Source organism: Pinus tabuliformis, chromosome Q, assembly GCF_031772625.1.
Source record: "Pinus tabuliformis cultivar Carrire ecotype Pingquan chromosome Q, CPIR1, whole genome shotgun sequence".
In the NCBI taxonomy this organism is placed as follows: domain Eukaryota; kingdom Viridiplantae; phylum Streptophyta; class Pinopsida; order Pinales; family Pinaceae; genus Pinus; species Pinus tabuliformis.
The window spans coordinates 638955529-638980972 of record NC_142296.1 but is presented as its reverse complement, the minus strand read 5'-3'; the positions used below and the strand labels follow the sequence as shown (position 1 = coordinate 638980972).

The following is a 25444-nucleotide window of genomic DNA, read 5'->3' as shown; positions in this document are numbered from 1 at the left end:
GTATATTAACTTTAAACCCTGCATTTTCTTCTAAATAAATGAAAATCCACTCTATGCCTAAATTGATTGAAATTTTTTCTTGAGTTTAACATAAACATAGACTCTATCTCCTAACCCTAATGACATTTCCTCAATCATTTTTGCATCATCTCTTACTAGTTACCTCCGAGGTCAAACTTGAAATGAAGGCATGTACCCGAGTAGACGTTCCAATACATGAAATGATGTACCCGAGTAGACGTTCCATACTTGTTTATCAGCAATGTAAAATCTTGTGCTCAAAAAAATGTGTCGTGTTGGCACTTTCATCGATTAGCTAAGTACATTTGAACTGATACCTCCGGTTTAAAAAAAAAAAGAAACAGCAAAACAGACTGGCCAAATTGAGTTAATGATAGGATGCTCCTTATTATCAAGTCTACTCTCAGCCGTTGGATCGTCTGTGAGTTCCAAGTAAATCTTGGAACATTAACAAAGATTATATTTCTTCTTGGAACCCCACGTGGCGAGCTACTAAGCGGTGCGTGTCTATCGTGAAGTGTTTCTATACACCATTCGTAGCGGCACCATTTCTATTGGAGTCGGTTTTCTGCCGAATGTGATGATACTAAATTTACGCTGCGGCATGAAATTTTGGTCGAGAAACTCACAGGCAAGAGAGCTGGCCGAAGAATCTGGTGGAGAGCTTTTCGGCCACTCGAACGGCAAAATAAAGAGGTATATGCAAAAAAATGCAATGGAGTTTGGAGTACTTGGACGCTTTATGGAGGCCCGAAGATCTTAGAGGAATAAAGAATCACAAAACTACGGAGGTCACAGCTGATAGCTAGTCTGTAGCAGGTAATCTCGAATTTTTGAAAAATTTGGTGCATACATTCTTTTTTCCTTAGGTAAATAGTGTCTGCTAAAGCTCATTTGACATTCATTGTGAGCCAGTTTAGTGGTTTGAAGTAAGTAATTATTCTTGCCTGTTTACAAATGATTTTACCGGTACTGAAGTGTTTTTGGCGGTGGATATCCTATTTAGGCCACGTTGAAGAGATTTAAGCGGTAGAAACAGATTTCAGCGGAGAACAGTGCTTTGAGAGTTAATGCAAGAAAGTCTCAGTAGTTTAGAAGTGCTTTAGGCGGTGAATAAGGGATTTCTGTTGTTTAGTGTAAGGGATTTTTAGCGGTAGATATTTTTTCTTTTTGAGTTGAAATGTCGGAAAAACAGGGTTACCAGATCGGTTATGCTTTGGCGGAGAAGAAACGGACAAGCTTTCTTCAGCCGTCCTTGGTTGAGCTCTGTAGATCTAAAGGTATTGATTTCATTCCCGTAGATTCGGCCAAGCCTCTCGCAGAGCAGGGGCCTTTTGATGCTATTCTGCATAAATTGTCCGGTGAGAGTTGGAACGAACAGCTTAAAGAGTATTGCCAAAAATATCCTGAAGTAATAGTGATTGACCCTCCTGAAGCGATAGAGAGGCTGCACAATCGCATTACCATGTTGCAGTGCGTAGCAGAGGTGAACATTTCCGAGGGAAACGAAACCTTTGGTGCGCCCGTGCAGATTGTCGTGGAGAAGCAGGAGGAGATCAGTGATTTAAAATTTTTATCGGGCTTGAAGTTCCCTGTTATTGCGAAACCCCTTGTAGCAGATGGGAGCGCCGTTTCGCATTCTATGTCCCTTATATTTAATGGTGAAGGCTTAAAAAGTTTGAAGCCCCCTCTCGTCCTTCAAGAATTTGTGAAGCACGGGGGCGCGATCTTTAAGGTGTATGTTGTTGAAGATTTTGTCAAGTGTGTGAAGAGAACGTCTTTGCCCGATGTCCCTGACGAGGAGATACAGAGCTCTTCTGAAGGTTATATGACATTTTCCCAAATATCAAACATGTCATCGGAGAAATATGATGAAAATTCTGACCTCGAACAGGGTGACCTTCCACCCTCGAGATTCATACAGGATCTTGCGAATGGTCTGCGGGAGGTTTTGGGGTTAAGGTTGTTCAATTTTGATGTCATTAGGGACAGCAGAGTCAGAAATCGGTATCTTGTGATTGACATCAACTATTTTCCCGGCTATGCAAAGATGCCAGGCTTTGAATTGGCGTTAACAAATTTCTTCTGTAATTTGTTCCATGAAAAATCCCAAGCTTCAAAGGAAATGGTTACTTCAGATTGCCACTAAATTTTATGTCGAGGTTTTCCTGGTCGAAAGGGTAGAGGATATTTGAATGTTACCGGCAGTATTATACATGGTGTGGATAGGAGAGAAGAAAGCCATGCTGATTGTAGGATTCCCATCACAGTCAGTAATGAATGGAAAATCAACTTCATCACTGTGAACACTGAAACTATGCAATTTCAGTCGGTGCATAGATTGCTGCAGAGAGAATGGGCAACTAGCTTTGTTTAATCAGGGAATGTTTTTTCCTTCTCCCCACCCCCAGAAGGTAAGTTACCATCAAAGCTAGTTGGAACTTCTTTTTTCCGGAAGTTACTGAAAGACATTTTTTTGGCCTACTGATGCTCACGAGGTCGAAATTACAATTTATTTCTACCTTTATAATTTTTTTCTTTTGCTTTTTTAAGTGTATGTTAAAAATGGCACTTCAGCCAAATTGGTTGTCATGCCTGGCTACAATAATTTAATTTCTGTTGTATTGAAATTCGTAACAAAACTAAATTTTGACTTTTCCGTTGTTTCCTTTTCTTGCAAATGCACAACCATGTCAAACAGAGATTGCTTGGATATGAGTATAAAACATGCTTTGATGTTAGTGATCAGCACTGAGCAGAATTGAGTTTTGACCTTTATGTGGCAGAATTTAGAACAGAACAGATACTGAACCTTATGCACTAATCCTTCCCTGCACTGAACTTTGCACGTGTTGAGATACCAATGGGCATCCTTGTATAATGAAGAACAGTTTCTGAAACTGGATTACATGGTTTTTGTTTCCAAATTGGCATCGGAGGAGTCTCTTCATAAATTGCAGGATTTATAGCTGTGCTTTTTTCTTAGATTATAGGCTTGCATTCCTATATGCTTACCCTAGATGCTTGCCTTATCCTGAAGCAATTCTAACTTTCATTTTAAAGCTTTGCATTATGCGTCAGGGCTTGCATGACATCTTTTGGAAGCCATGGCATATTGTTTGACATAAATGTGGCAGGGTCCACAATATATGTTTTTGTTTGATATCAGTTCCAAAGTTCAAATTGATAAGTCCTTAATTTGAATTTAAGTATTTGTTTTTCAGTATCTGAAATGAACCTATTTTATTGATATGTACCCTATAGGATGATAAAAGAAGACAGTTGAGATTAGCTTTATGAAGATATACAAGGGGCTTGCACATCTAATGATCCATCTTAAAGATCAACATAGCAAAGAGAGCTAAGCACTTAGAATCTGCTTCCTATCTTAGAGATTGGCATAGAGAAGAGGGACTTGTGGCATATGCACATGCCTGTCTTAGGCAATATCTGTGTCTGTTCTCAGGAACAACATAGAATTCAAGCAGGGACATATCGGTGCACACAGATGTATTGAACTCTAGAAATTCTCCTCCAAAGTTGTTGTTTGATATCAGTTCGAAAGTTCAAATTGATGAGTCCTTAATTTGAATTTAAGTATTTGTTTTTCAGTTTCTGAAATGAACCTATTTTATTGATATGTACCCTATAGGATGATAAAAGAAGACAGTTGAGACTAGCTTTATGAAGATAGACAAAGGGACTTGCACATCTAATGATCCATCTTAAAGATCAACATAGCAAAGAGAGCTAAGCACTTAGAATCTGCTTCCTATCTTAGAGATCAACATAGAGAAGAGGGACTTGTGGCATGTGCACATGCCTGTCTTAGGCAATATCTGTGTCTGTTCTCAGGTACAACATAGAATTCAAGCAGGGACATATCGGTGCACACAGATGTATTGAACTATAGAAATTCTCCTCCAAAACCTTGAGAATTCATATGATTACCACATGGTATGTGTTGTTGATGCCTGGGTTTCTGCCCTTGACAGATTCCGTATGCCTGGACTTTGGCACTTGATAGGACTTGATGCCCGGGCTTTGGCACTTAGCAAATTCTAAATGCCCCCTCGGACTTCCGGCTAGGTGCACGGTTGCGACTCATGCTGCACCATATGACCAGGTGCTGGAGGATATCGGGGGCATTTTTTGAATTTCCACTAAAAACTTCAATCCCCAGATTTCAGAGTTTAGACTCTAAATTCTTTCCGTTAACACATTAGTTCACATTGTAAGGAAGTTGGTTGCATTTTCTAAGGGAAAGGCTCCATATCAAAGAAACTCATTAAGTCAAATACTCATCATCTACGAAGTATTATCCTTATATCACAGGAAAGGAAGACAAATTGCTGGCAACTACCAAGAATGAAAATGCTATTTCATAAATGAAATATCATATCATAAAGAGAAGAAACTGTAACAATATAGAGAATACAGAGACGGAAATGCAAACTTATATAGTATTCGCTACTTATAGCAAAATGCATTAAATTTTACAGGTTCAACACTCCAAAATACACAACAAATTCCCATTTGTTTACCTATAACATATTTAGAATCTCTAACCAGAATAATGTACAAAAACTAACAGAATTAGAAATAGAAGCGTATCGCCCACGGGGCGAGGGCTTGTTGGTGATTGAGTGTTCTGGCATTCATTTGTTAAGGTCACCATTTCAAACCCCATGGGTGAGCCGTCAAAGGTAACTCTGGCTTATCTTGTCCGGTATGGTTTGTGGGCTATTATGCCGGCCGAGGAGGTATTCTAAGCAGCAAGGCGGTGTGATTGTGGGTGACAGCTATATTTTATTGTTCTCGTTACTGATCTCCCTATTGACCAAAAAAAAGAAAAGAAATAGAAGCATATCTGAATACGACGAGGATGATTAGCAAAACTCAGCAGGCTAAGCACCCAACTTTAGGTAGTTCGCTGTAGAACTGCATCTCGTAGCTAGGCTATGATACCACCAGTGTGAAGTAGGATCAATGGTTCTGGATTCAACCTATAAGAAGTTCAACTAGATAATTGTTAATTTTAGGTATGTTCTATGCTGAGAGCAAATTTACTTCAATTTTCCATATTAGCTCAATATCAATTCCAGATTAGCAATCACATTTAGCATGATAGTAAAACGCAGATAGAACATAAACATAAATTGCAGAAGACAAGCCAAGACAAGAGACACAAGATGTGGCACCAGCCAGGGTCAAACCCCAATGTGGGGAAACCCTTGATCAATTCTTCTTATGTTCTTCAATAGTTCAGCAGAGAGAGAGAGATAGTACATATACATCAGAGGTCAACATTTTGACTTATCAAAATAAGAGCAGAAATCTTCTCTATGAAGATAACACATGAGGTAGCTGATCTGAACTGAGGTGAAGGCATACTTCTTCAACTGATCCTCCAAGGTGACTCCATCACCATGCTGCACCCGTCACTGTGCTGCACCTCATCATCATGCTGCACCTGTCACTGTGCTGCACCCAATCACTGAGCTGCTCTCATCACTATGTTGCTCCCATCACTGAGCTGTACCTCATCATCATGCTGCTCTTCAGCATCATTATGCTGCACTGTGCTGTACCCTTCATTGCACTATGCATACTGCAATACATCATCATCATGCTGCTGCAATACATTCTTGCCGATGCACTACACACATCATCATCAAGCTGCTGCAACACATCATGCTACTGCTACACATCCATGCTGCTGCTATACATCCATGCTGCTGTAATACTTATGCTGCACTTAACATACTACATCCAATTTGCTGCAGCCTTAGCTGCTTGCTATGGCTTGTAGCCTAGCAGAGCAGTTAGGCTATAGTTACAAACTCCTTCAACAGATCTTCATGACACAGTGTTTAGGGTACTCAAGGACAACGTTCAAACTCGGAGATAGAGGACCTTCTTCATGCTTAAGGTCATCTCCTATGACAACGTTAGGCTTCTTCATATTTAGGCAGCGTAGAGCTTCTCCATGATAGTGTTAGGCTTCTCCACATTAGGGCAGCGTAGAGCTTCTTTAGGACAACGTTAAGCTTCTCCACATTAGGGCAGCGTTGAGCTTCTTTAGGACAACGTTAAGCTTCTCCACATTAGGGCAGCGTAGACTGTGATTCTATCTTCCCAGAACTGTGTTTAGGGCACTCTAGAACAGTGGTATTAGACCTTTGTTTAGGTCACTTCCTTGCTGTGATATGGAAGCCTTCGTGTTCCCTGACTGTGTTAGAGTCTAGGGCATCCTTCCATGACAATGTATTAGATTAAGGGCATCCCTTCCATGACAACATATTAGATTTAGGGCATCATTAGGCCAATGTTAGGGCTCCTCTATACCAACGTTTAAGCCTCTCCTCATAACTGTGATCACCCTTCATCTCCATGCCAATGTTAGGAGTTAGGGCATCTTCTTTAGGGCTGCGTAGAGCCTTCTTTCCCATGACAACATCTAGATCTAGGGCATCTCTTCTTAGAACAACATATTCTCGTAGGATCTTCTTCCTTCCACCAAAACCCAAACAAGTAGAGAGGAAGAGATCACATGAGATGAGTAACTAAATGACTTGAGGCCACCTCTATTTATAGTAAAACGTTGAGGATAGATGGGGGTAATTTGGTTGCTGGTCGACCTTGATGAATTGTCACATAACACAAATAAATTCATATCTCCATGAATACATATCGGAATCAGATGATCTTTAGATCAATCCTACACCGCTCGACGAGAGGAATCCAAGAAAAATATTAGCTGCCATAAATAAGAAGACCCACATGGAGTTTGGCCCTAGTTGCTAATTTTAACACTCACTCTCAACTAGGGAGAACTCCATTTGCTAATCCATTTGCCAGTCCGTACTATCACTACCATCAGTGCCCTGCACTGCACTGTTATGCTCTGCACTGCTGAACTATGAAGAAGAAGATGTGATCGAGAATGTATCATACCATCCTCTACTAACCCGAAGTCAGTCCCATATAAAAGAGAGTGTCTCATACCACTCTTACTGACCCGAAGTCAGTTCCAAATAAATAGAGTGTATCATACCACTCTTACTGATCTGGAATCAGTTCTAATAAAGAGAGTGTGTCAAAACACTCTTACTGACCCAAAGTCAGTTCCAATTGATCCCAGATCAATATCATCCTAGCATAAGGAGTATGGTAGTAACACGATGCGTCCATCGATACTACTATGGTCCCTATCTTCATTTCCTTGCTCATTGGCCAGATGAGAGTTACTTCCCATGAGTCCCAGACTGCATGGGTAGGATGTCTTAGCAGGAGAAGGATGAACCACTCATCCTGCTTACATGTCGCCACGAGGTATCCCAGGGGAAGGCTGAACCACTCACCCTGTACACAACAAATTACTAGGGGAAGGCTGAACCACTCACCCTATGATTGTATCTCGGCAGGAGAAGGATGAACCACTCATCTTGCCTACATAGCAGACCACAAGGGGAAGGCTGAACCACTCACCCTATGGTTGCTCATCGCTCCAAGAAGTACCCCCAAGCCCCTCAGAGCTTCCAGAGCTCAATGTCCATATTATACTAGACCTTTAGGAGAGAGTCTCTCCATGACTCCTAGTTGTTCTCGGAAAGTCAAGAATTTGACCTTTCCCAGGGGCTTCATCTGAATATCGATGACAAGGACATCAGTCCCAGAGTGATGGAGCCTTCTTGCTCCCCGTTGTACCATTTCCCAGATAAGGTGGTACCTGATGTCTATATGCTGGGAGTGATCATAGAACACGAGATTCCTCAACAATTGAATCCTCCTCTAGTTGTCATAGAAGATCACGGTGATATCCAACATGTGTCCAAACAACTCACTGAAGAGCTTCCGCAACCAGACAGCTTCACCCGAGGCCATACTTGCAGCTATGTATTGGGCCTCAGTGGTGCTCAAAGCAACCGACTTCTGCTTCCTGCTCATCCAGAATATCGGAGCAGAATCCAAAGAGAACCGACACCCATAATTGCTCTTGTGATCCTCCACACTGCCTGCCTAATCAACATTAGAATAATCATGCAGCTTCACATTTCCGGCAGTGTATCTCAATCCATGAGAGATTGTGCCCTGAAGATATCTCAAATGATTCTTGGCACCAATCCAGTGAGGCTCAACCATATATGAGCTCAACATGCTAATTGCAAAACATATATCCGGACAGGAGTTCACTAAGAACATCAATGCTAGCATGAGTTTATGAAACTCGGGCATTTCCCAAATCAGGTCTAGCATCACTACCGCATAACTTCTTAAAGTTAGGCTTCATCGAAGTAGTCACGGGCTTGCAGTTCACCATTCCAAATCCAGAATCCAACTCCCTTTTACTTTTGCAAATGGGAGGGTCTGCACCTCTTAGAAAGAGGTCGTCCTCATAAGGTACCGGTATGAGAGGCCTATCATCCACAACCCTCAAGCAAAGGTTTGGATCAGCTTCACTCCTAGTGAATCTCAGCTTCATCAGACAGCTACCAATCCTCTCATATCAAACTCGGGGTGTTTGCTCTAAATCATAGAGAGTTTTCTTCAACCTGCATACATGAGATTTCTGATCATGAATCTCAAACCCCTTGGGTTGTTCCAAATCTGTGGACTTGCTACATGAGTGGAATGGTCCCCTTGTAAGCTTTCATTCAGTACATCTCGAACATGTACCTTCATGCTCTTCTTGAGTTCAGGCATCCTTGTCATCATCCGACACACATTGGGTAGGGCCCCATAATGAGTTGACCTCTGGTGCTATAGAAGAGATGTGTCAACCGACATGGTCCCCATTGGACTTCATGCAACTTGATACAAATTGCCAACTCTGAACTTCAAGAGCATCTTTAAAACTCTTTTTTTCAAATACGTACCTTTTCATCGATGAATGTCTTCCATTTCCGAAATGGACACCAGGTTCTTCTTGAGATCAAGTACATAAAGAAAGAATTGAGTTACCCTAATCCAATTGAAGGGTAACATTCCCTACACCCTTTACGGGATAGGTGGCATCGTCTCCAAGAATAATCTCCATGATTGTTTTCTTCTCTCTCAGATTGGAGAGAGCTTCCCTGTGTCCGGTGAAGTTCCTGGAGGCACCATTACCAATATACTACTTTTCCAAAGTGTCCAGAGGAGAGGTATTGAAGAGGGCATAACTCCTCTTGCTTATCCAAAACAACATTTGATTCTTCATACTTGGAGTTCTTTGCTTTCTTTGAAGAGTCTACCATTTCCCAGATGACCTACATTCCTTTTTCATTTGCCATTGTACCTGTCATTCCTTTGATCATTGAAGATGCCCCTGTAATGATTGTTATCATCATCAAGTGGTGTGTCCCTTCTATTTGGACACTTCCTTGCATAATGGCCAAACTTATTGCAAGCAAGGCATCTTCCTTTCCTTCTGTTCTTAGATTCGGTCTTCCCATTGAAGTGACCTATAGGTAGGCCACCAGATGCTTCTGTTGCGCCACTTTGATAACCTTCTTTACTTCAACTTCACCCTTGGTGAATTTGAAGAGGGACGAGGAACCCATTGAGCCTTTTTGTCTTTGTCCAACTGTCTTCGGTGATTACTCTTTCACTCTTGCTTGGGCTTTGTCTTCACCTCAGCTCTAATACCATGTTAATTTTAGGTATGTTCTATGCTGAGAGCAAATTTACTTCAATTTTCCATATTAGCTCAATATCAATTCCAGATTAGCAATCACATTTAGCATGATAGTAAAATGCAGATAGAACATAAACATAAATCGTAGAAGACAAGCCAAGACAAGAGACACAAGATGTGGCACCAGCGAGGGACAAACCCCAATGTGGGGAAACCCTTATCAATTCTTCTTATGTTCTTCAGTAGTTCAGCAAAGAGAGATAGTACATATACATCAGAGGTCAACCTTTTGACTTATCAAAATAAGAGCATAAATCTTCTTTATGAAGATAACACATGAGGTAGCTGATCTGAACTTAGGTGAAGGCATACTGCTTCAACTGATCCTCCAAGGTGACTCCATCACCATGCTGCACCCATCATTGTGTTGCACCTCATCATCATGCTGCACCCGTCATTGTGCTACACCTCATCATCATGCTGCACTCGTCACTGTGCTGCACCCAATCATTGAGCTGCTCTCATCACTATGCTGCTCCCATCACTGAGCTGTACCTCATCATCATGCTGTACCCATCATGCTGCTCTTCATCATCATTATGCTGCATCCTTCATGCTGCACTGTGCCGTACCCTTCATTGCACTATGCATACTGCAATACATCATCATCATGCTGCTGCACCCATCATCATCAAGCTGCTGCAACACATCATGCTACTGCTATACATCCATGCTGCTGGAATACTTATGCTGCACTTAACATACTGCATCCAATTTGCTGCAAATGCATACCAGCCTTAGCTGCTTGCTATGGCTTGCAGCCTAGCAGAGCAGCTAGGCTATAGTTATAGACTCCTTCAACAGGTCTTCATGACACAGTGTTTAGGGTAGTTAAGGACAATGTTCAAACTCAGAGATAGAGGACCTTCTTCATGCTTAAGGTCATCTCTTATGACAACGTTAGGCTTCTTCATATTTAGGCAATGTAGAGCTTCTCCACATTAGGGCAATGTAGACTGTGATTCTATCTTCCTAGTATTGCGTTTAGGGCACTCTAGAACAGTGGTATTAAACCTTCGTTTAGGTCACTTCCTTGCTGTGATATGGAAACCTTCTTCTTCCCTGACTGTGTTAGAGTCTAGGGCATCCTTCCATGACAACGTATTAGATTAAGGGCATCCGTTCCATGACATCGTATTAGATTTAGGGCATCCCTTCCATGACAACGTATTAGATTTAGGGCATCATTAGGCCAATGTTAGGGCTCCTCTATACTAGCGTTGAAGCCTCTCCTCATAACTGTGATCACCCTTCATCTCCATGCCAACGTTAGGAGCTAGGGCATCTTCTTTAGGGTTGCGTAGAGCCTTCTTCCCCATGACAACATTTAGATCTAGGGCATCTTTTCTTATAACAACATATTTTTCCTTCCACCAAAACCGAAATGAGTGGAGAGGAAGAGATCACATGAGATGAGTAACTAAATGACTTGAAGGCCACCTCCATTTATAGTAAAACGTTGAGGATAGACGGGGGTAATTTGGTTGCTGGCCAACCTTGATGAATTGTCACATAACACAAATAAATTCATATCTCCATGAATACATATCGGAATCAGATGATCTTTAGATCAATCCTACACCTCTCGATGAGAGGAATTCAAGAAAAATATCAGCTACCATCAATAAGAAGACCCACATGGAGTTTGGCCCTAGTTGCCAATTTTAACAATAATTCCCACTACCAAGTTTTGCAAAGGACAGAGCAACTTTAGGCACCCACATTACTTGACTCGCAAACCCAAGAGGAATTCCTTCTCTTCTTCTCAGTCCATAAAAAGTCTCTTCTTCTAATGCTCTTTAGTGAAGACACAGAAAGGTCTAGTTGATGTCACAAAACCTCCTTGCAAATTTTCTGGTTTCATGGCTCTTTCAACAAGAATATGGCTTGTTTTCACGACTAGTTTCATCTATATGTTAACTGTGTTTTCTATTTTCTCGTATCTAAAATTTTTTCTTCCCTCTTTCCCAACCTCCTTCCTCCCATTCAAACTTTCTATTCATTTCCTGTAGCAAGAAGCCCCCCAACTCTACTTCTTGTTCCCAGAATGTGGGGGAGACACCTTTCTAAAGTATAGTTGTGATGGGCTGAACTCTAGGAATTGATTTTCTCCACTACTCATAACTTTAATAAGGTGAAGATGATAAGGTAGGTTAGATAGGAAGAATAATAAAGAAATCCTTTAGACTCCCTTATCTTTCCCCACTTGTGGTATCATAGCCCATATAGGCGCTCATGTCATCAAGCCTAAAATGTTTCCATTACACTTTTACTCTTGTGATGGTTTGGTTTTGGAGCAATATTACTTTCCTGTCTAATATGCACATATGCCATAAGGGTTTTTGGCTGGAACTCTCTCTCTAGTTCCATTTGAATTACAACCCAATCAATGACATGGTTAATATATGTCGTAGTTCTTTAACAAAGATACATGAAATACTATAATCTCCCAAGGGGATTACTGCCTTAGGGTTACAATTTGGTCTAGGGTTCCCAAACAAATAAAAAGAGAATCATAGTATAGTAGTAGATACCTTATATGCATGCATGAATATAAAATTTTCTAGTAATAGTATGATTGCGCAATAAAATCCCTCTGAGCTAGGGTTGACTACGCAATGAATAAGTAATCCACTAATATAGTTCAGATTGTGCTAACAATGTCCAATAGATCAACAATTTATTGTACAAACTATTCAATTTTGTGTCGCTAAACTAATAACAAACCATTAATTTGTTACTACTTGTCTGTGCTACCTGCACTTGCCTCTATCGGTACTGATCAATTTGCCTCGCTGCTATAAACTCATTCGTCGTGATGTGAAAGGGGAGGCTCTATTGAATTGCTGTGAGGACCTAGCTAGGGGTTTGCAGGTGCCTTTACCCCAATAAGCCATATGCATAATACCTTCAGAAACCCTATCTGCTGGTTGCAAGAGTAACTCAGACTGCGCTGGTCGCAATACCCAATAGTTGCTGCAGGGAAACTCGCATAGAAGCCTTAATTTGATCACAGAGAGACTTGTGATTTGACCTTAGACTGATGTAGGATTGAACTGACATGAATAGTATCTTCTGCCTTGGGTGGCCACAGATAAAAATGAATTTGCTCTGTCTCAGAGATTAGGCTACAAGGCTGAATTGTACTTCAGAAGGTGGGTTGTAGGTAGATACTAGAAATGAATTCACTTTGTCCTAGAGACGAGGATGTAGGGTCGAACTGTGCTTCAGAAGGTGGGCTGCAGATAAAAACGAATTCGCTTTGTCTCAGAGGCTAGGTCATAGGGCTGAGCTGGCCTCAAAAATGTCCACAAAGAATTTGCCTAGAATGAACCCACAATTGCGCTATAGAAAGCCAGTCTACCTCAAGGAAAGAGCATTGAAACCTGCCTTCCGAATTGCCTTAAAGGATATGTTGTATGCCAGAACAAAGGAGAATATTCAATCCTCAGAACGACCCAGAATTCCTTCAATGACCTGTGCAAGGACAAGAGAAAGGGTGACTAGGTAGGGTGGGATCACCTCCACTGAAACTAGTGAAAGGATAGAAAAGGGGTCTTAAAACCCTTAGAGCCTTAGGCTAAAAGAGAACAGAGACAAATTGATTTAATTCAATGGTGATAATTTGATTCCAACTCTCCTCTATTTACAGTTTTCTCCATGGGCTTCCACATTTGAAGGGTTGTGTAAGCAACCCCCAATTTTGGTCTCTTTTTCCCCAACTGACTCAATATTTGCACTATGTTGCACCAACATTGGAAAAATTGGGTTTAACCCCTTTATCAAGACTATAGCCTACGAAGTTAGATAGACTTATTTATCTTTCCGAAGGCAATTAATTCATTGGGGACATTACAATCCCCCCTTCTTGACATTGCTTGTCTTCAAGCAATTTCAATTTCAACTATTGGATAATTTTCCCTTTCATCAAACTTTTATCACCCATGCATTGCTTTCATCACTTTTGGTTCTATTAGTGTAATGTTGGTCAACTTCATTGCCCTCATTTCCTCGACCTACTATTGCTTCATGTCAATTTTGGTGCTCCCTTGTTGACAACAACGCTTGAGATGTGCCTATATGACCAACATAAACTCAAGGGGACAATCATCTACATGTTTAGTCCAACCTGTTGTTAGTGCTAAAGGCCAAATGTACTTCTTAAGTTCTAATAAAGATGCCTTGATTTCTTTCGTTGTAGAAGCTTGCTCAAGACATTTGTACCAATGGTTACTGTAGTCCAGATTCTCCGATGGGCCAACCACTAAACCTAGCAAGAAATCTTCAATTTATAGTATATATGCAACAACTACAGGAAGACAACCCTCTCCATTCTTTGTTGGACAAAGATTGCCAAGAACATTTGCATCCAAATTCGGTAAGCAGGTTTTGTGGCAACTTGCAATTGGTTGGCATGAAGCACACAACCCGCATCTTTCCTTGGGTTGTTCCATTGACTTCTTCTTATAACTTGGTCAACAAAATTGAACAGCTGCAACTGAAAATATTTTTACTTGTTCTGAGATTGTCTTTGAAGGAGTCTTAAAAGATCCTTTTCACTAATTTGTTGTCCTCAACTGAGAGGGGCGCTAGATTAGTAACTGCTTTGCCAAAACCATAAGTTTGCTTATGGACAACAAACACGCTCATTATACTCCCATCCTCTTGAGCACTTGTCCTATCACTGGTGTACTCTTTTGCTATGTTACCAGGATACGCATACAGATACGGATCCGCTAGTTTTTTGAAAATCCAAGATCCGGATATGACAAGGATACGTCACGTACAATAATAATAATAATAGTAATAATAATAATAATATTTTTAAAATTTTAAAAAACACTTTAGAGCTAAAAAATCAAATACTCCATGAAACCATCAAACTTTTTTAGAACACTGAATGATAAATATGAAGATTGAAACACTGAAATGATGCATCCTCCCTCGTACAAAGTAACAAAAAGGATCATAATATCATAAATGATAATAGTCAAAACATTTACATATCCTCAAATGGATCTATATCTTCTGCATATTGCAACTCTACATTATGAATAGATGATGGGGGTCCTGGAATGTAGGAAGTTGCATCAGTAGGCTAGACTGGTGGTGGAACAATATCCTCAAGTAGGTTGAGGTGAGTCATGGCATTTAGTGTCAGGTTCAAGTCAGAGAGGCCCCACATCCCACATCCTGCTCGGACCATTTTTATACTCTGGTTCAACATGTGATAGAAGATGAAGGTTAGAATGAACATAAACAAGATCCTCAGCCTATGTCGCTCCCATTCTGTTTCGCTTCACTGAATGGAAGAAGCCATATGTACTCCAATTCCTCTTAGCTGATGAGGAACTAGCAACCTTTGATAACAACCTGGTAGCTAGAGTAGAGAGACGAATGCTATCCCCACCATGGAAGCCCCACCAAGTAATAGGATAAAGATGCCCTTGATCATCCATACCTACTGGATCTGAAAAACTACCAGTAGACTCTACAAACCCTCCAAATTCTTGGCGGACATCCATTGCAATTCCCATATCTCTATAAATTTTCCTCAAAGCTGTCTTGTATCCTTGTACCACTTCAGAATCTTTGTTTGGTGCTGTTCTACCAGGTAAAGACAAAATTTTAGAATGATAGTATTTAGGGTGCAATGCATATGCCAAAAGGTGTAATGGTGTGGTCATTTTGTTCCACCTTTCTGTAACTATGTCCTTTACTAAATAATAGAATGTTTCATAAGGGTCATTTTCACTTGCCTTGATAATTTCCCTTATCCTCTCGAACATACTATCAATGTTTTCATAAACTTCCCCCAAGTAAGGTGTATCTGTATCAAATGCCCTGATCAAGGTCAAGATTGGTTCAGTGAACCGTAAAAGGTATTGGACCTTGTCCCATCATGCATCATCAAGAATGATGGACTTGATTTTTTGCCCTCTATCAAAAGTGGAAGTTCTCCATGATTCCCAAAGAGGGTCAATGACCATTGCTTGTAATGCTTGTCTCACTTCCACAAGTCTCTTTATGACAAAATGAGTTTCAACAACCTACAAGTTTCAAAAAGTCAAATCTTAAATGAGAAACCCTAAGTCACCTGACACGGGGATTCGGGACACGTAGGATTCGGGATTCGTGGTGTCGGATTCGGGACACGCTGACCCCCCGGAACAGGACACGTTAGGACACGTTATATATTATTTTATTAAAATATATATATATATATATAATATATATATATATTTAAAAATATATATATATATATATATTAAAAATTAGATATTATCATATTTCTTACACAAATTTTAATTAATGATACAAATTTATTGATTTCAAACACAGATCTTCATCTATAGATATTAGCATGCATAGTACATACAAAATTCAAATAAATGTCAGTGGTACTGGTCACATAAATGATAAATCTATTAAAAATTTAAATCATGATTCATAATTCATAACTGAAAGACAACTTACAACTACAAGATAGTAAGATAAACACACTGACAACTGTAGTTTTCTCATTAAGTCATCAAATCAAAATGTGTTACATAGGTAGTGTTGGTGCAATGCCAATGGCAAATAGAAATAGAAAATATAAAACAACTACAGGTATACAAGCCTCAAGGCATCAATCAGCATCAGAATCAGCATCACTGTCCCCATCATCATGGTCCCCACTGCTCTCCTCTACATCCTCCTCCTCCCTGTATCCATAGTCGCCTTTGCATCTGCTGGTATGGAGGCTGACCCCTCTAAGTCATCAAATCTAACAGGCTCTAGCACTGGATCATTGAGATCCATGTTGGCCAATGCCAACTCAACAATGGTGTCCAGACCCATATCATCAGGAACAGTGTTACTTGGGAGCGGGAGCGAAAGCGGGGAGCGGGAGCGACATATTCAGAAGCTCTTGGTTTGGTGCTCTTGATTAAATACGAGTTCCATACCCTAATACATGACAAAATTCAATGGAAACATTGCAATCCCCCAATCCTAAAATCCTGAAAAACTGATAAGACTGCTGGATTTTGAATGAAATCTAAAATTCTACTTTCTCCATATGGAATCCAATGAGGCCGGAACCACTCTCAAACATCCTGAGTCATTTCATGGTAATGTTAAAAATTTAAGTAAAAGGATGAAAATGAAGATTAAGGAGAATGTCACTTTTACTTTAAGAATTTAACATTACCATGAATAGCATATCAATACTAGGGCCTAGACTTGATTATGAAGCTGCCAAAATGCTCTACTCCTTGCTGCAACAACACAAATCACTTACCAAATGAAAATATTAATGAGCAAACACGCCCTTTTCATACCCGCGCTGAGCTTAGCGAGTCCTGGAAACCGGACACGTGTCCTAAAATCGCGACACGCCCCTGAAAATCGCGACACGCCCTCGGACACGACGTGTCCTGTGATTTGGACACGAATCCGGACCGAATCGTGTCGGATTCGCCAGATTCGGGATTCGCCGGGGGTTTGGGACGAATCCGGTTTCCTAGGAGAAACCATATATAAATTTGTAATTAAAAATAAGAATTTCCAATATAGATAATATTGATTTAAAAAAAGTACCTTCAGTACCTCCAACTTTGCAAAACCCCGATAAATGGCTTGGGACATTGAATAATTTGTTATGAACATTTGGATTTCTTTTGATGCTACATATATTTCATTGATCCATTCAATCTCACCAATCTTGGCAAGCATAAGGTTCAATGAATGTACTGGACATGGAGTCCAAAAGATGTGATCATATCGACTCTCCGCAATCAAACCTGCAGCTTTACAACCCTGTGCGTTGTCCGTAATGACTTGGACAACATTATGTGGCCCCACACTTTCTATTGCATGAATAAGAATTGTGGATATGAAAGATGCATTTTTCTCTATTCCACTGCAATCAACAACCTTAAAAAACATTGCCCCTTGGGGGCATACTGCAACAACATTAATTAATGGGTGGTTTCTTTGGTCTCTCCATCCATCAGAAATGATGGACACCCCTGTTTCTGCCCATGTATCCCAGATTGCCTGTAGCTGTCTATCCACAAATTGTCTCTCTGATGCCAACAAAGTAGTGCAGACTTTTTCATATCTAGTGCTTTTGTACCCTTTTGGCGCTTCATTAACTGCCTTAATCCCTTGTTGCCAATAAGGGGAACACACCAAATTGAATGCTAGCCCATTTGCATAGATGCAACGAGCTACATGTTCATCAACTATGTCTCTACCTTGATTATTGAAACATGCTTCAAGAGGGCCTAGAGTGGGCCTTTTATTAGATGTGGCAGCAAGCCTAGATGGCAATGGAGGCCTAGTTGTAGAGCTTTGCACAGGGTGTTTTCCCTTAGCAAGCTTCCTATCAACAACTTCTTGCAAAGATGCATAGAATTTCATTTTTCCAGGACTCAAACCTTGGTTAGGTTTGCCATTTGCATTTTTTGGCCCGGTGCATACTTGCACCCCTATGTTAGTTTGACCAGTGAGATGGGCCTTCACTCTAGTATATGAGCCATTTTTTATATCTTGGCATTCATTGCACTTCCATTTAAATGAACCACCTCCGGGATTTTTTCCAATAATCTCCACATACTGCCATAGAGGAGATTTTGGGTCTGTTTTGATGATTTCCCCTTCACTATGCTCATGCTGTGATGGTTCCATAATGATAATGGTATAGACTCTATTCAACTATTGGTTACTGCATATAAAATTCAAATTATAATATATTATCAATAAACAATTAAAAATTAAAATACAAAATTAAATAGTAAATACATAAAAAAATTAAAATTTAAATACATTAAAATTTAAATAGAGCTCAAACATTGTCCACAAAAGCCCAAGTATTAACACCATTCCACTCCCTAGAGTTAAATTAGTAATTTAAAATTACCACTAAAAAATTAAAAATTTTAAATTAGTATTTACTATTACCACTAGTATTAGGCTAATATCATATATTATTAATATTAAACACTACAGTAAAAAATATTAAAAATTTAAACACTACAGTAATATTATAATTACCTAAACACTACAGTAAAAAATATTAAAAATTTAAACACTACAGTAATATTATAATTACCTAAACACTACAATAAATATTCTAAATATTATAATGACTTAAACTGAAACACTACATAAATATTATAATTACAGTACACTACAGTGAATATTATAATTTAAATATAACTAATTAAATACAACTAAACACTACAGGAAATAATATAATTATTAATTACCTTGCTGAAGCCCGATTCCTCTGGTTGAATCTAGACAACCAACATACACCGTAAACGGTAAACCTCAATGCTGCATTGCTTTCCTTGTTCAGTGTTCCGTTGCTGTGTGCAACACGGGGGGTCGGCGTGAACTGTGAGAGTGATTGTGTGCAAGGGGCTTGCGTTGTTATGTGCAGGGGTTCCGGCGGTGAGCCCAGAACAAGTGGTTGTGTGCAAGGGGGGGCGGCGGTGAGCCTGGAACAAATAGCTGTGTGCAGGGGGGGGGGCGGCGGTGAGCCTGGAACAAATGGCTGTGTGCAGGGGGGCCGACGGTGAGCCTGGGGTGAATGCCGACAAAGGAAGCAGGGGTCCGATGTTTATGATTGCTGAGTGCCGACAAAGGGGAGCAGGGACCACACTATATGCAAAATAAAATTAAAACCTAAAACTAAAATCGAAACCTAAAAAAAAAATCCGCTTTTCTGACTTTTTCGGCAAACCATTTCGGCGTTTCCGGCAGCCACCATCGGGATCCGTTTCCTCGGAAAGTTGGCCGTTTCTAAAAAGTCAAAATATAAAAAATACATATTTTAGAGGTGTTTTTGGCAGATCCGGATCCGGATCCGGTTCAGATCCGTGGATCCGGCAATACTCCTCTTGCCTCGGCCGGATCCGACAACATAGCTCTTTTGCTACCAAGCAAAAACCTTCCAATGTCCCATTACCCGTAAACAACCTGAAGATAGAAAATTTGCCCCCTTCTCTGAAAATAAGTGACACAATAGGGACAGAAAGAGAATCTGATGACTTAGATCCTCTACTTACTTGATAACAATGATCCCAAGGAAGACCATAATAGTAAGCTTTTGGGTGGGGCACTTGTGCATCAACTTCTTTGGCAAGGCATTTAAATGTATCACTAGAAAGATATGTGAATGGAGTTCTACTATCAATCAAGACTTTAAAACCTATGCATTTTTCTACTGTTGAGCCAACATGAATATCTTCAACTTCAAAAATATACATTGGATGTGTCCCACTAGAGGCTAGGAAAGGTGTAGTCTTCTGGCCTAATGCCCCTTGATTCCCAAAAAGAATCCTTCTAGATCAACAGATTGAAAACACATTGAAAATGAACTTCGCATCAATCCCACTTTTGCAAGCAAACTTGGAACTGAAATGTCCTAAACCAAAGAGACCATCTGGAGCCCCACCGCTTAAAAAACCACCACTTTGTATTTTGTTTCAACTAATTACGATTTGTGTTTCTACTGCATGATCCGATGCAAGCTCGCTTTCAGAGGTCAAGTATAAGACATCCTTCACTAATGACCTAGATTCGTTGTCAAATGATAATTCAACGGTACAGGGACATGCCTATTTCTTCGTTTGGTAATTATGACGTAATGCGCACAAGTTGCTAAATGCAGCAGGTCTATACACGCCCAGGTCTCATTCCTGCAGAATCAGATGCCCTAAATACTAGAGCATGCCTTGATCCCCATGCATATCAGACCTTATATTTGCTTCTCCATCATTCCCCGCTTTCTCTTCTGAAATGTTAGATGGTTCTAGAGATACTTCAGAAACTAACTTACAAGACTCCCCATTTTTGAACTCTTTGTTTCTCTGCTGAATCTTTTGGAACTAGCAAAATGTTGATCCTTGCATGCTCTTCTGGTCTCGAAACATCCTTATTGCCATATTCATACAAACAGACGCCGTTTTACCACTAACCTGATAAAGGTTCTTACCATCAATCGACCCTTTGACACCTCTTTTTTTCTTCTTAATATCCTGCTTAACTTTTGTTGCCTGTGTACAAATACTATTATGCTTTCTATTTTCCAACATCTCAAGCTTAGGCTTAGGTATTCTCCTTGGGAGATCACGATTTTCCCTTAATGATCCTCATTTCTTTACATAAGATATTTCATAGTTTTGGTCATTACTGGCTATTCTCTCTGTGCCAATGTTGGCAACTTTTGTAATTCTTTTAGCCCTTGCATTTGATTTTTCAGTATCTTTACCCTTACCAACAATTGCTTGATCCTTCTGAGTATAAGATTCCTTGATATTAAGCACTGCCTTACGAAATTCTGGGGGATAATGTGTTGCTGGATTTTGATTACCTTGTAATTTGTTGGCAGACCCTTCCCGACCATTGATCTTAACATCTACATCAACATTATTTTGGCTTTCTATACTACCTCCACTTTTCTTAGGTTAGCTGTCGTTCTCAGCCTCTTCCTTTTGCTTGGGTGTTGCAGCTCTTTTGTCCATCTCTTCTAATTTTGTAAGAGCCATTCTGTTCCATTCTTTCAATCTTTTAATAGTTTTCGCTTGCTGCTCTTCTAATTTCCACCAAGAATTTGCATATTCCTTGCCAAAAAATGCTTCCAGTTGTTCCATCTTTAAACATCCTCCAGGCTAGGGTTCCCCAACAAATCAGAAGAGATTTTTACAATAACAGTGCACGTTCAATATAACAATAGATACCTTCTATGCATGCATGAATTTAAAATTTTCCAATAATATATGATTGCTCAATAAAATCCCACTGAACTAGGGCTGATTTCCCAATGAATCAATAATCCACTAATATAGTTCAGATTGTGTTGACAATGTCCAATAGATCAACAGTTTCCTGTACACACTATTTAATTATGCGTTGCTAAACTAATAACAGACCATTAATTTGTTACTATTTGTCTGTGCTACCCGCACTTGCCTCTACTAGTATGGATCAATCTGCCTCATTGCTATAGACACCTTGGCTGTGATGTGAAAGGGGAGGCTCTATAGAATTGATGTGAAGCACTAGCAAGGGGAATGCAAGTGCCTTTACCCACAACAAGCCATACGCAGAATACGTTCAGAAACCCAATCTGTTGGTTGCAGGAGTAACACAGAGTGTGCTGGCCGCATTGCCCAATGGTTGCCTCAGGGATACTCGCACAAAATCCCTATTTCGATCACAGAGAGACTTGCAATTTGACCTCAGACCACTGTAGGATTGAACCAACATGAACAATTTCTTCTATCTTTGATGGCCGTATATAAAACAAATTCGCTCTCTCTTAGAGACTAGGCGGAACTGTGCTTTAGAAGGTGGGCTGCAGGGCTGAACTGTGCTTCAGAAGATGGGTCGTAGATAAAAATGAATTCGCTCTGTGTCAGAGGCTAGGCCACATGGCCGAACTAGCCTCAGAAATGTCCACCAAGAATTTTCCCAAAATGAACCCTCAATTCTGCTACAGAAAGCCAATCCACCTCAAGAATGAGCACCGAAACCTGCCTTCCAATTTTTTTAAAAGGATATGTTGTATGCCAGAACAAAGCAGAATATTCAATCCTTAGACCAAACGATAATTCCTTCAATCACTTGTGCCAGGACAAGAGAAAGGGTGACTAGGTAGGGTGGGATCACCTCCACCGAAACTAGTCAAAGGATAGGAAAGGGGTCTTAAAATCCTGAGAGCCTCATGCTAAAAGAAAACAGAGACAAATTGATCCAATCCAATGATGATAATTTGATTCCAACTCCCCTCTATTTATAGTTTTCTCCATGGGCTTCCACATTTGAAGGGTTGTGTAAGCAACCCCCACTTTTGGACTCTTTTGCCCCAGCTGACCCAATATTTGCACATTGTGGCCCCAACATTGGAAAAATTGGGTTTTGTCTTTCTGAAGGTAATTAATTCATTTGGGACTTTACAAAAATGTTATGTGCTTTATCATTTGCTGGCAAAGCAAGTTTATAAGCTAATTTTCCTATTCTTTCCAAATTTTCGTAGCGTCCACAATATCTGGATGCAAGTTTGGCATAGGTTCCAAGCTGTAGAGAACCTTTTTGTTGTTTCACTTTAAGATACACATGCTCGCCAACTTTGAATTCTGTGTATTATTTTTTTCTCTGTCTTGTGCTATCTTCAACTTTTGTTTTATCTTCTTTCTCCGCATCTTACAACATTTCCGGTCCAAGCGTGATTCTATTCATTGGATTGTCCCAACTTAAAAGTGTATTACATTTTCGACCATATAGTGTCTCACAAGGACTCATTTGTATTGATGCTTGGTAGACATTATTATATGTAAATTCTACCAAATGCATGCATTCCTCCATTTACTTGGTTTACTCATAACGTTCATGTGAAGCATATCTTCCAATGCTTGATTTGTCCTTTCCATTTGCCCATCTGTTTGTGGATGATAAGTAGTGTTGGAATCCAATTGTGGATATAAGCTTTCAAATAATCCTTTCCAAAACCTTGATGTGAACTTTTGATCTCTATTAGATATCGTTGTGGTAGGTAGTACACCCAACCTGGAAATTTCTTTCATAAAAGTTTCTACAATATTTATTGCTTCAAAAGTGCAGTTGATAGGGATAAAGTGAGCATCCTTGCTCAACTTATCAACTACAACCGTGATGGCATCATGTTGTTTTACTGTTCTTGGTAATCTTATGATGAAATCCATGGTGATTACTTTCCATTTTCATTAAGGAATGGGTAGAGATTGTATGAACCTTGTTACGTGTTTGTGTTCCACTTTAACTTGTTGGCACTCAATGCATTTTGCAATGTAATTTGGAATTTATTTTTTCATTTGAGGCCAGAAATATTGTTTCCTTACTGCATTGATCATTTTCTAGTAACTAGGGTGTCCTGAGTAAGGCTTCTTGTGCATTTCATCCAAGATGAGTGTCTTTAATTCATTTGAATGAGGAATATAAAATATGTTCTTACAGATCATAAACCTTTTGTAGTCATTTGATAACCATCACATTTTTGATATGGTCGCTCTTGTTGTATTCCTTTATTTGTAAAACATATTCGTCTTAATTCAAAGCTTCTTTTATTCTGGATTTCAAATTCGATTCACAAGTGTTGATAGTTGCTAAGTGGATAAATTGCGTGGTTCAGATAAGTGCGTTTTCTACCTTATTCTCTTTTCCTTTTATGTGTCCAATTCCAAAATCATACCCACTGATAAATGCTAACCATCTAGCTTGCCTAGCATTTAAGTGAGACTCATCACACAGATGCCTTATTCCTTTGTGGTCTGCCATCAAAGTAAATTTCTTACCCATCCAATATGATGCCACATCTTTAATGCACGTGTAATGGCTGCAAGTTCTAGATCACGGGTAACATGAGTTTTTTCATATTTTTTTTCAGTTTTTTGGATTTGTAGCTTATCGCATAATTGTCCTGCATAGGGAGTCCACCGAATCCTTCCGTACAAGTATTTGTACATATTATGAAATCTTTGTTTGGGTCCTCAATTTTTACAATTAAAGCACCAGTGAGAAGAAGTTTTAATTGTTGAACACTTCCTTCACACTTAGCAGAACTCACAAAATTTACTCCTTTCTTTTACAAAGAAATGTGATGGCCAATTTTTGAAAATCCTTCAATGAATCTATGGTAATATCCTACAAGTCCCATAAATGACTTGACTTCTATTATATTCTTCAGAGTAGGCCAATTCACAATAGCCTTGATTATTTGTGGATCAACTGAGATTCTTTGATAAAAAATAACATGTACTAAATATTGCATCTGTCTTTGATAGAAATCACATGTATTGAAGTTGGCATGCAACTGATGTTTTCTCAATATTTGCAAGACCATTGTAATATGTTCTTCTTCAAACACAGAATAAACGAGAATATCATCTATAAAGATCAATGCAAACTTATCCACGTACTCCCTAAAAATACAATTCATGAGACACATGAATGTAGTTGGTGCATTGGTGAGAACAAAAGGTACCACAATAAATTTATAGTGACCATATCTTATTCTAAAAGTTGTCTTATAAATATCTTCATCTTTGATTTTGACTTGATGATATCTCTATCTTAAGTCAATTTTTGAAAATAAAATTTTTCTCCTTTTGCTTAATCAAATAGATTAACAATATGAGGTAATGGATGCTTATTTTTGATTTGTATTTTGTTCAAATGTATGTAATCAATGCACATCCTAAGGGTATTGTCTTTTTTCTTTACAATAGAATTGGTGCTTTCCAAGGAGATATACCTGGTCGAAATTACCCTTTGTTCAACAATTCTTATAGTTGCATTCTTAGTTCCATCAATTTAGGGGTGCCCATTCTATAAGGTGCTTTGGATAGGTTTTGATCCGGGTTTAAGATCAATGGAAAAATCAATCTCTCTCTTAAGAGGTAAACCAAGTATCTCATTTGGGAATACAACATTAAATTCTTGAAATATGGGATAATCTTCAAGTTTTGACCCTTTCTCTTTTGCTGGCTCTATATGAACTACATAATTTCCTTTTTTGAAATTCTTTTAATTTTAACGTTGAAATTTGTCTCAAAGAAATGGTCTCTGAGTGCCTTTCACTAGGTTTGGCATCCCTTCATCATTTGTACACTCAAAGTTATTATAATAATTTAAACTTATCTTATGGATTGCAAACCAATCCATGCCAATTAGGACAACGTATGATCCCAGAGGTAAAATATTAAAATTCAT

The 25444-nt window shown here is 39.4% G+C and overlaps 2 protein-coding genes across 3 annotated transcripts; one reads left to right on the top strand and one right to left on the bottom strand.

Annotated features, from left to right (window-relative positions):
* Window positions 1-504: 504 nt before the first annotated feature.
* Window positions 505-2688, top strand: LOC149221089 (inositol-tetrakisphosphate 1-kinase 1-like). 2 transcript variants are annotated; one of them, XM_089384991.1, is made up of 2 exons: window positions 505-840; window positions 1028-2688. In XM_089384991.1, the coding sequence occupies exon 2, from the start codon at window positions 1202-1204 to the stop codon at window positions 2168-2170; it is 969 nt and encodes a 322-aa protein (XP_089241117.1). In that variant the 5' UTR covers window positions 505-840; window positions 1028-1201; the 3' UTR covers window positions 2171-2688. The 2 variants fall into 2 exon arrangements, with proteins under 2 accessions (XP_089241117.1, XP_089241118.1); XM_089384992.1 differs by having other exon boundaries at window positions 1000-2688.
* A 12285-nt stretch (window positions 2689-14973) lies between these two features.
* On the bottom strand, window positions 14974-18376 carry LOC149221088 (uncharacterized). Its single transcript, XM_089387319.1, has 4 exons — window positions 17285-18376; window positions 15638-15750; window positions 15398-15544; window positions 14974-15307 (listed from the first exon to the last, which is right to left on the bottom strand). Exons 1-4 carry the CDS (start codon window positions 18374-18376, stop codon window positions 14974-14976), a joined length of 1686 nt encoding a protein of 561 aa, XP_089243445.1.
* Between the last annotated feature and the right edge of the window lie 7068 nt (window positions 18377-25444).

Bases quoted from the DNA above. Each gene is read 5' to 3' on its own strand.
- LOC149221088 (XM_089387319.1), bottom strand. From the start codon at position 18,376: ATGGAACCATCACAGCATGAGCATAGTGAAGGGGAAATCATCAAAACA. The intron at 15,545-15,637 runs GCAAAAAATCAA...GACCTTGATCAG, and splicing joins ACTTCCACTTTTGATAGAGG to GGCATTTGATACAGATACAC. The intron at 15,308-15,397 runs GTGGAACAAAAT...TTTACCTGGTAG, and splicing joins AAGGACATAGTTACAGAAAG to AACAGCACCAAACAAAGATT.
- LOC149221089 (XM_089384991.1), top strand. From the start codon at position 1,202: ATGTCGGAAAAACAGGGTTACCAGATCGGTTATGCTTTGGCGGAGAAG.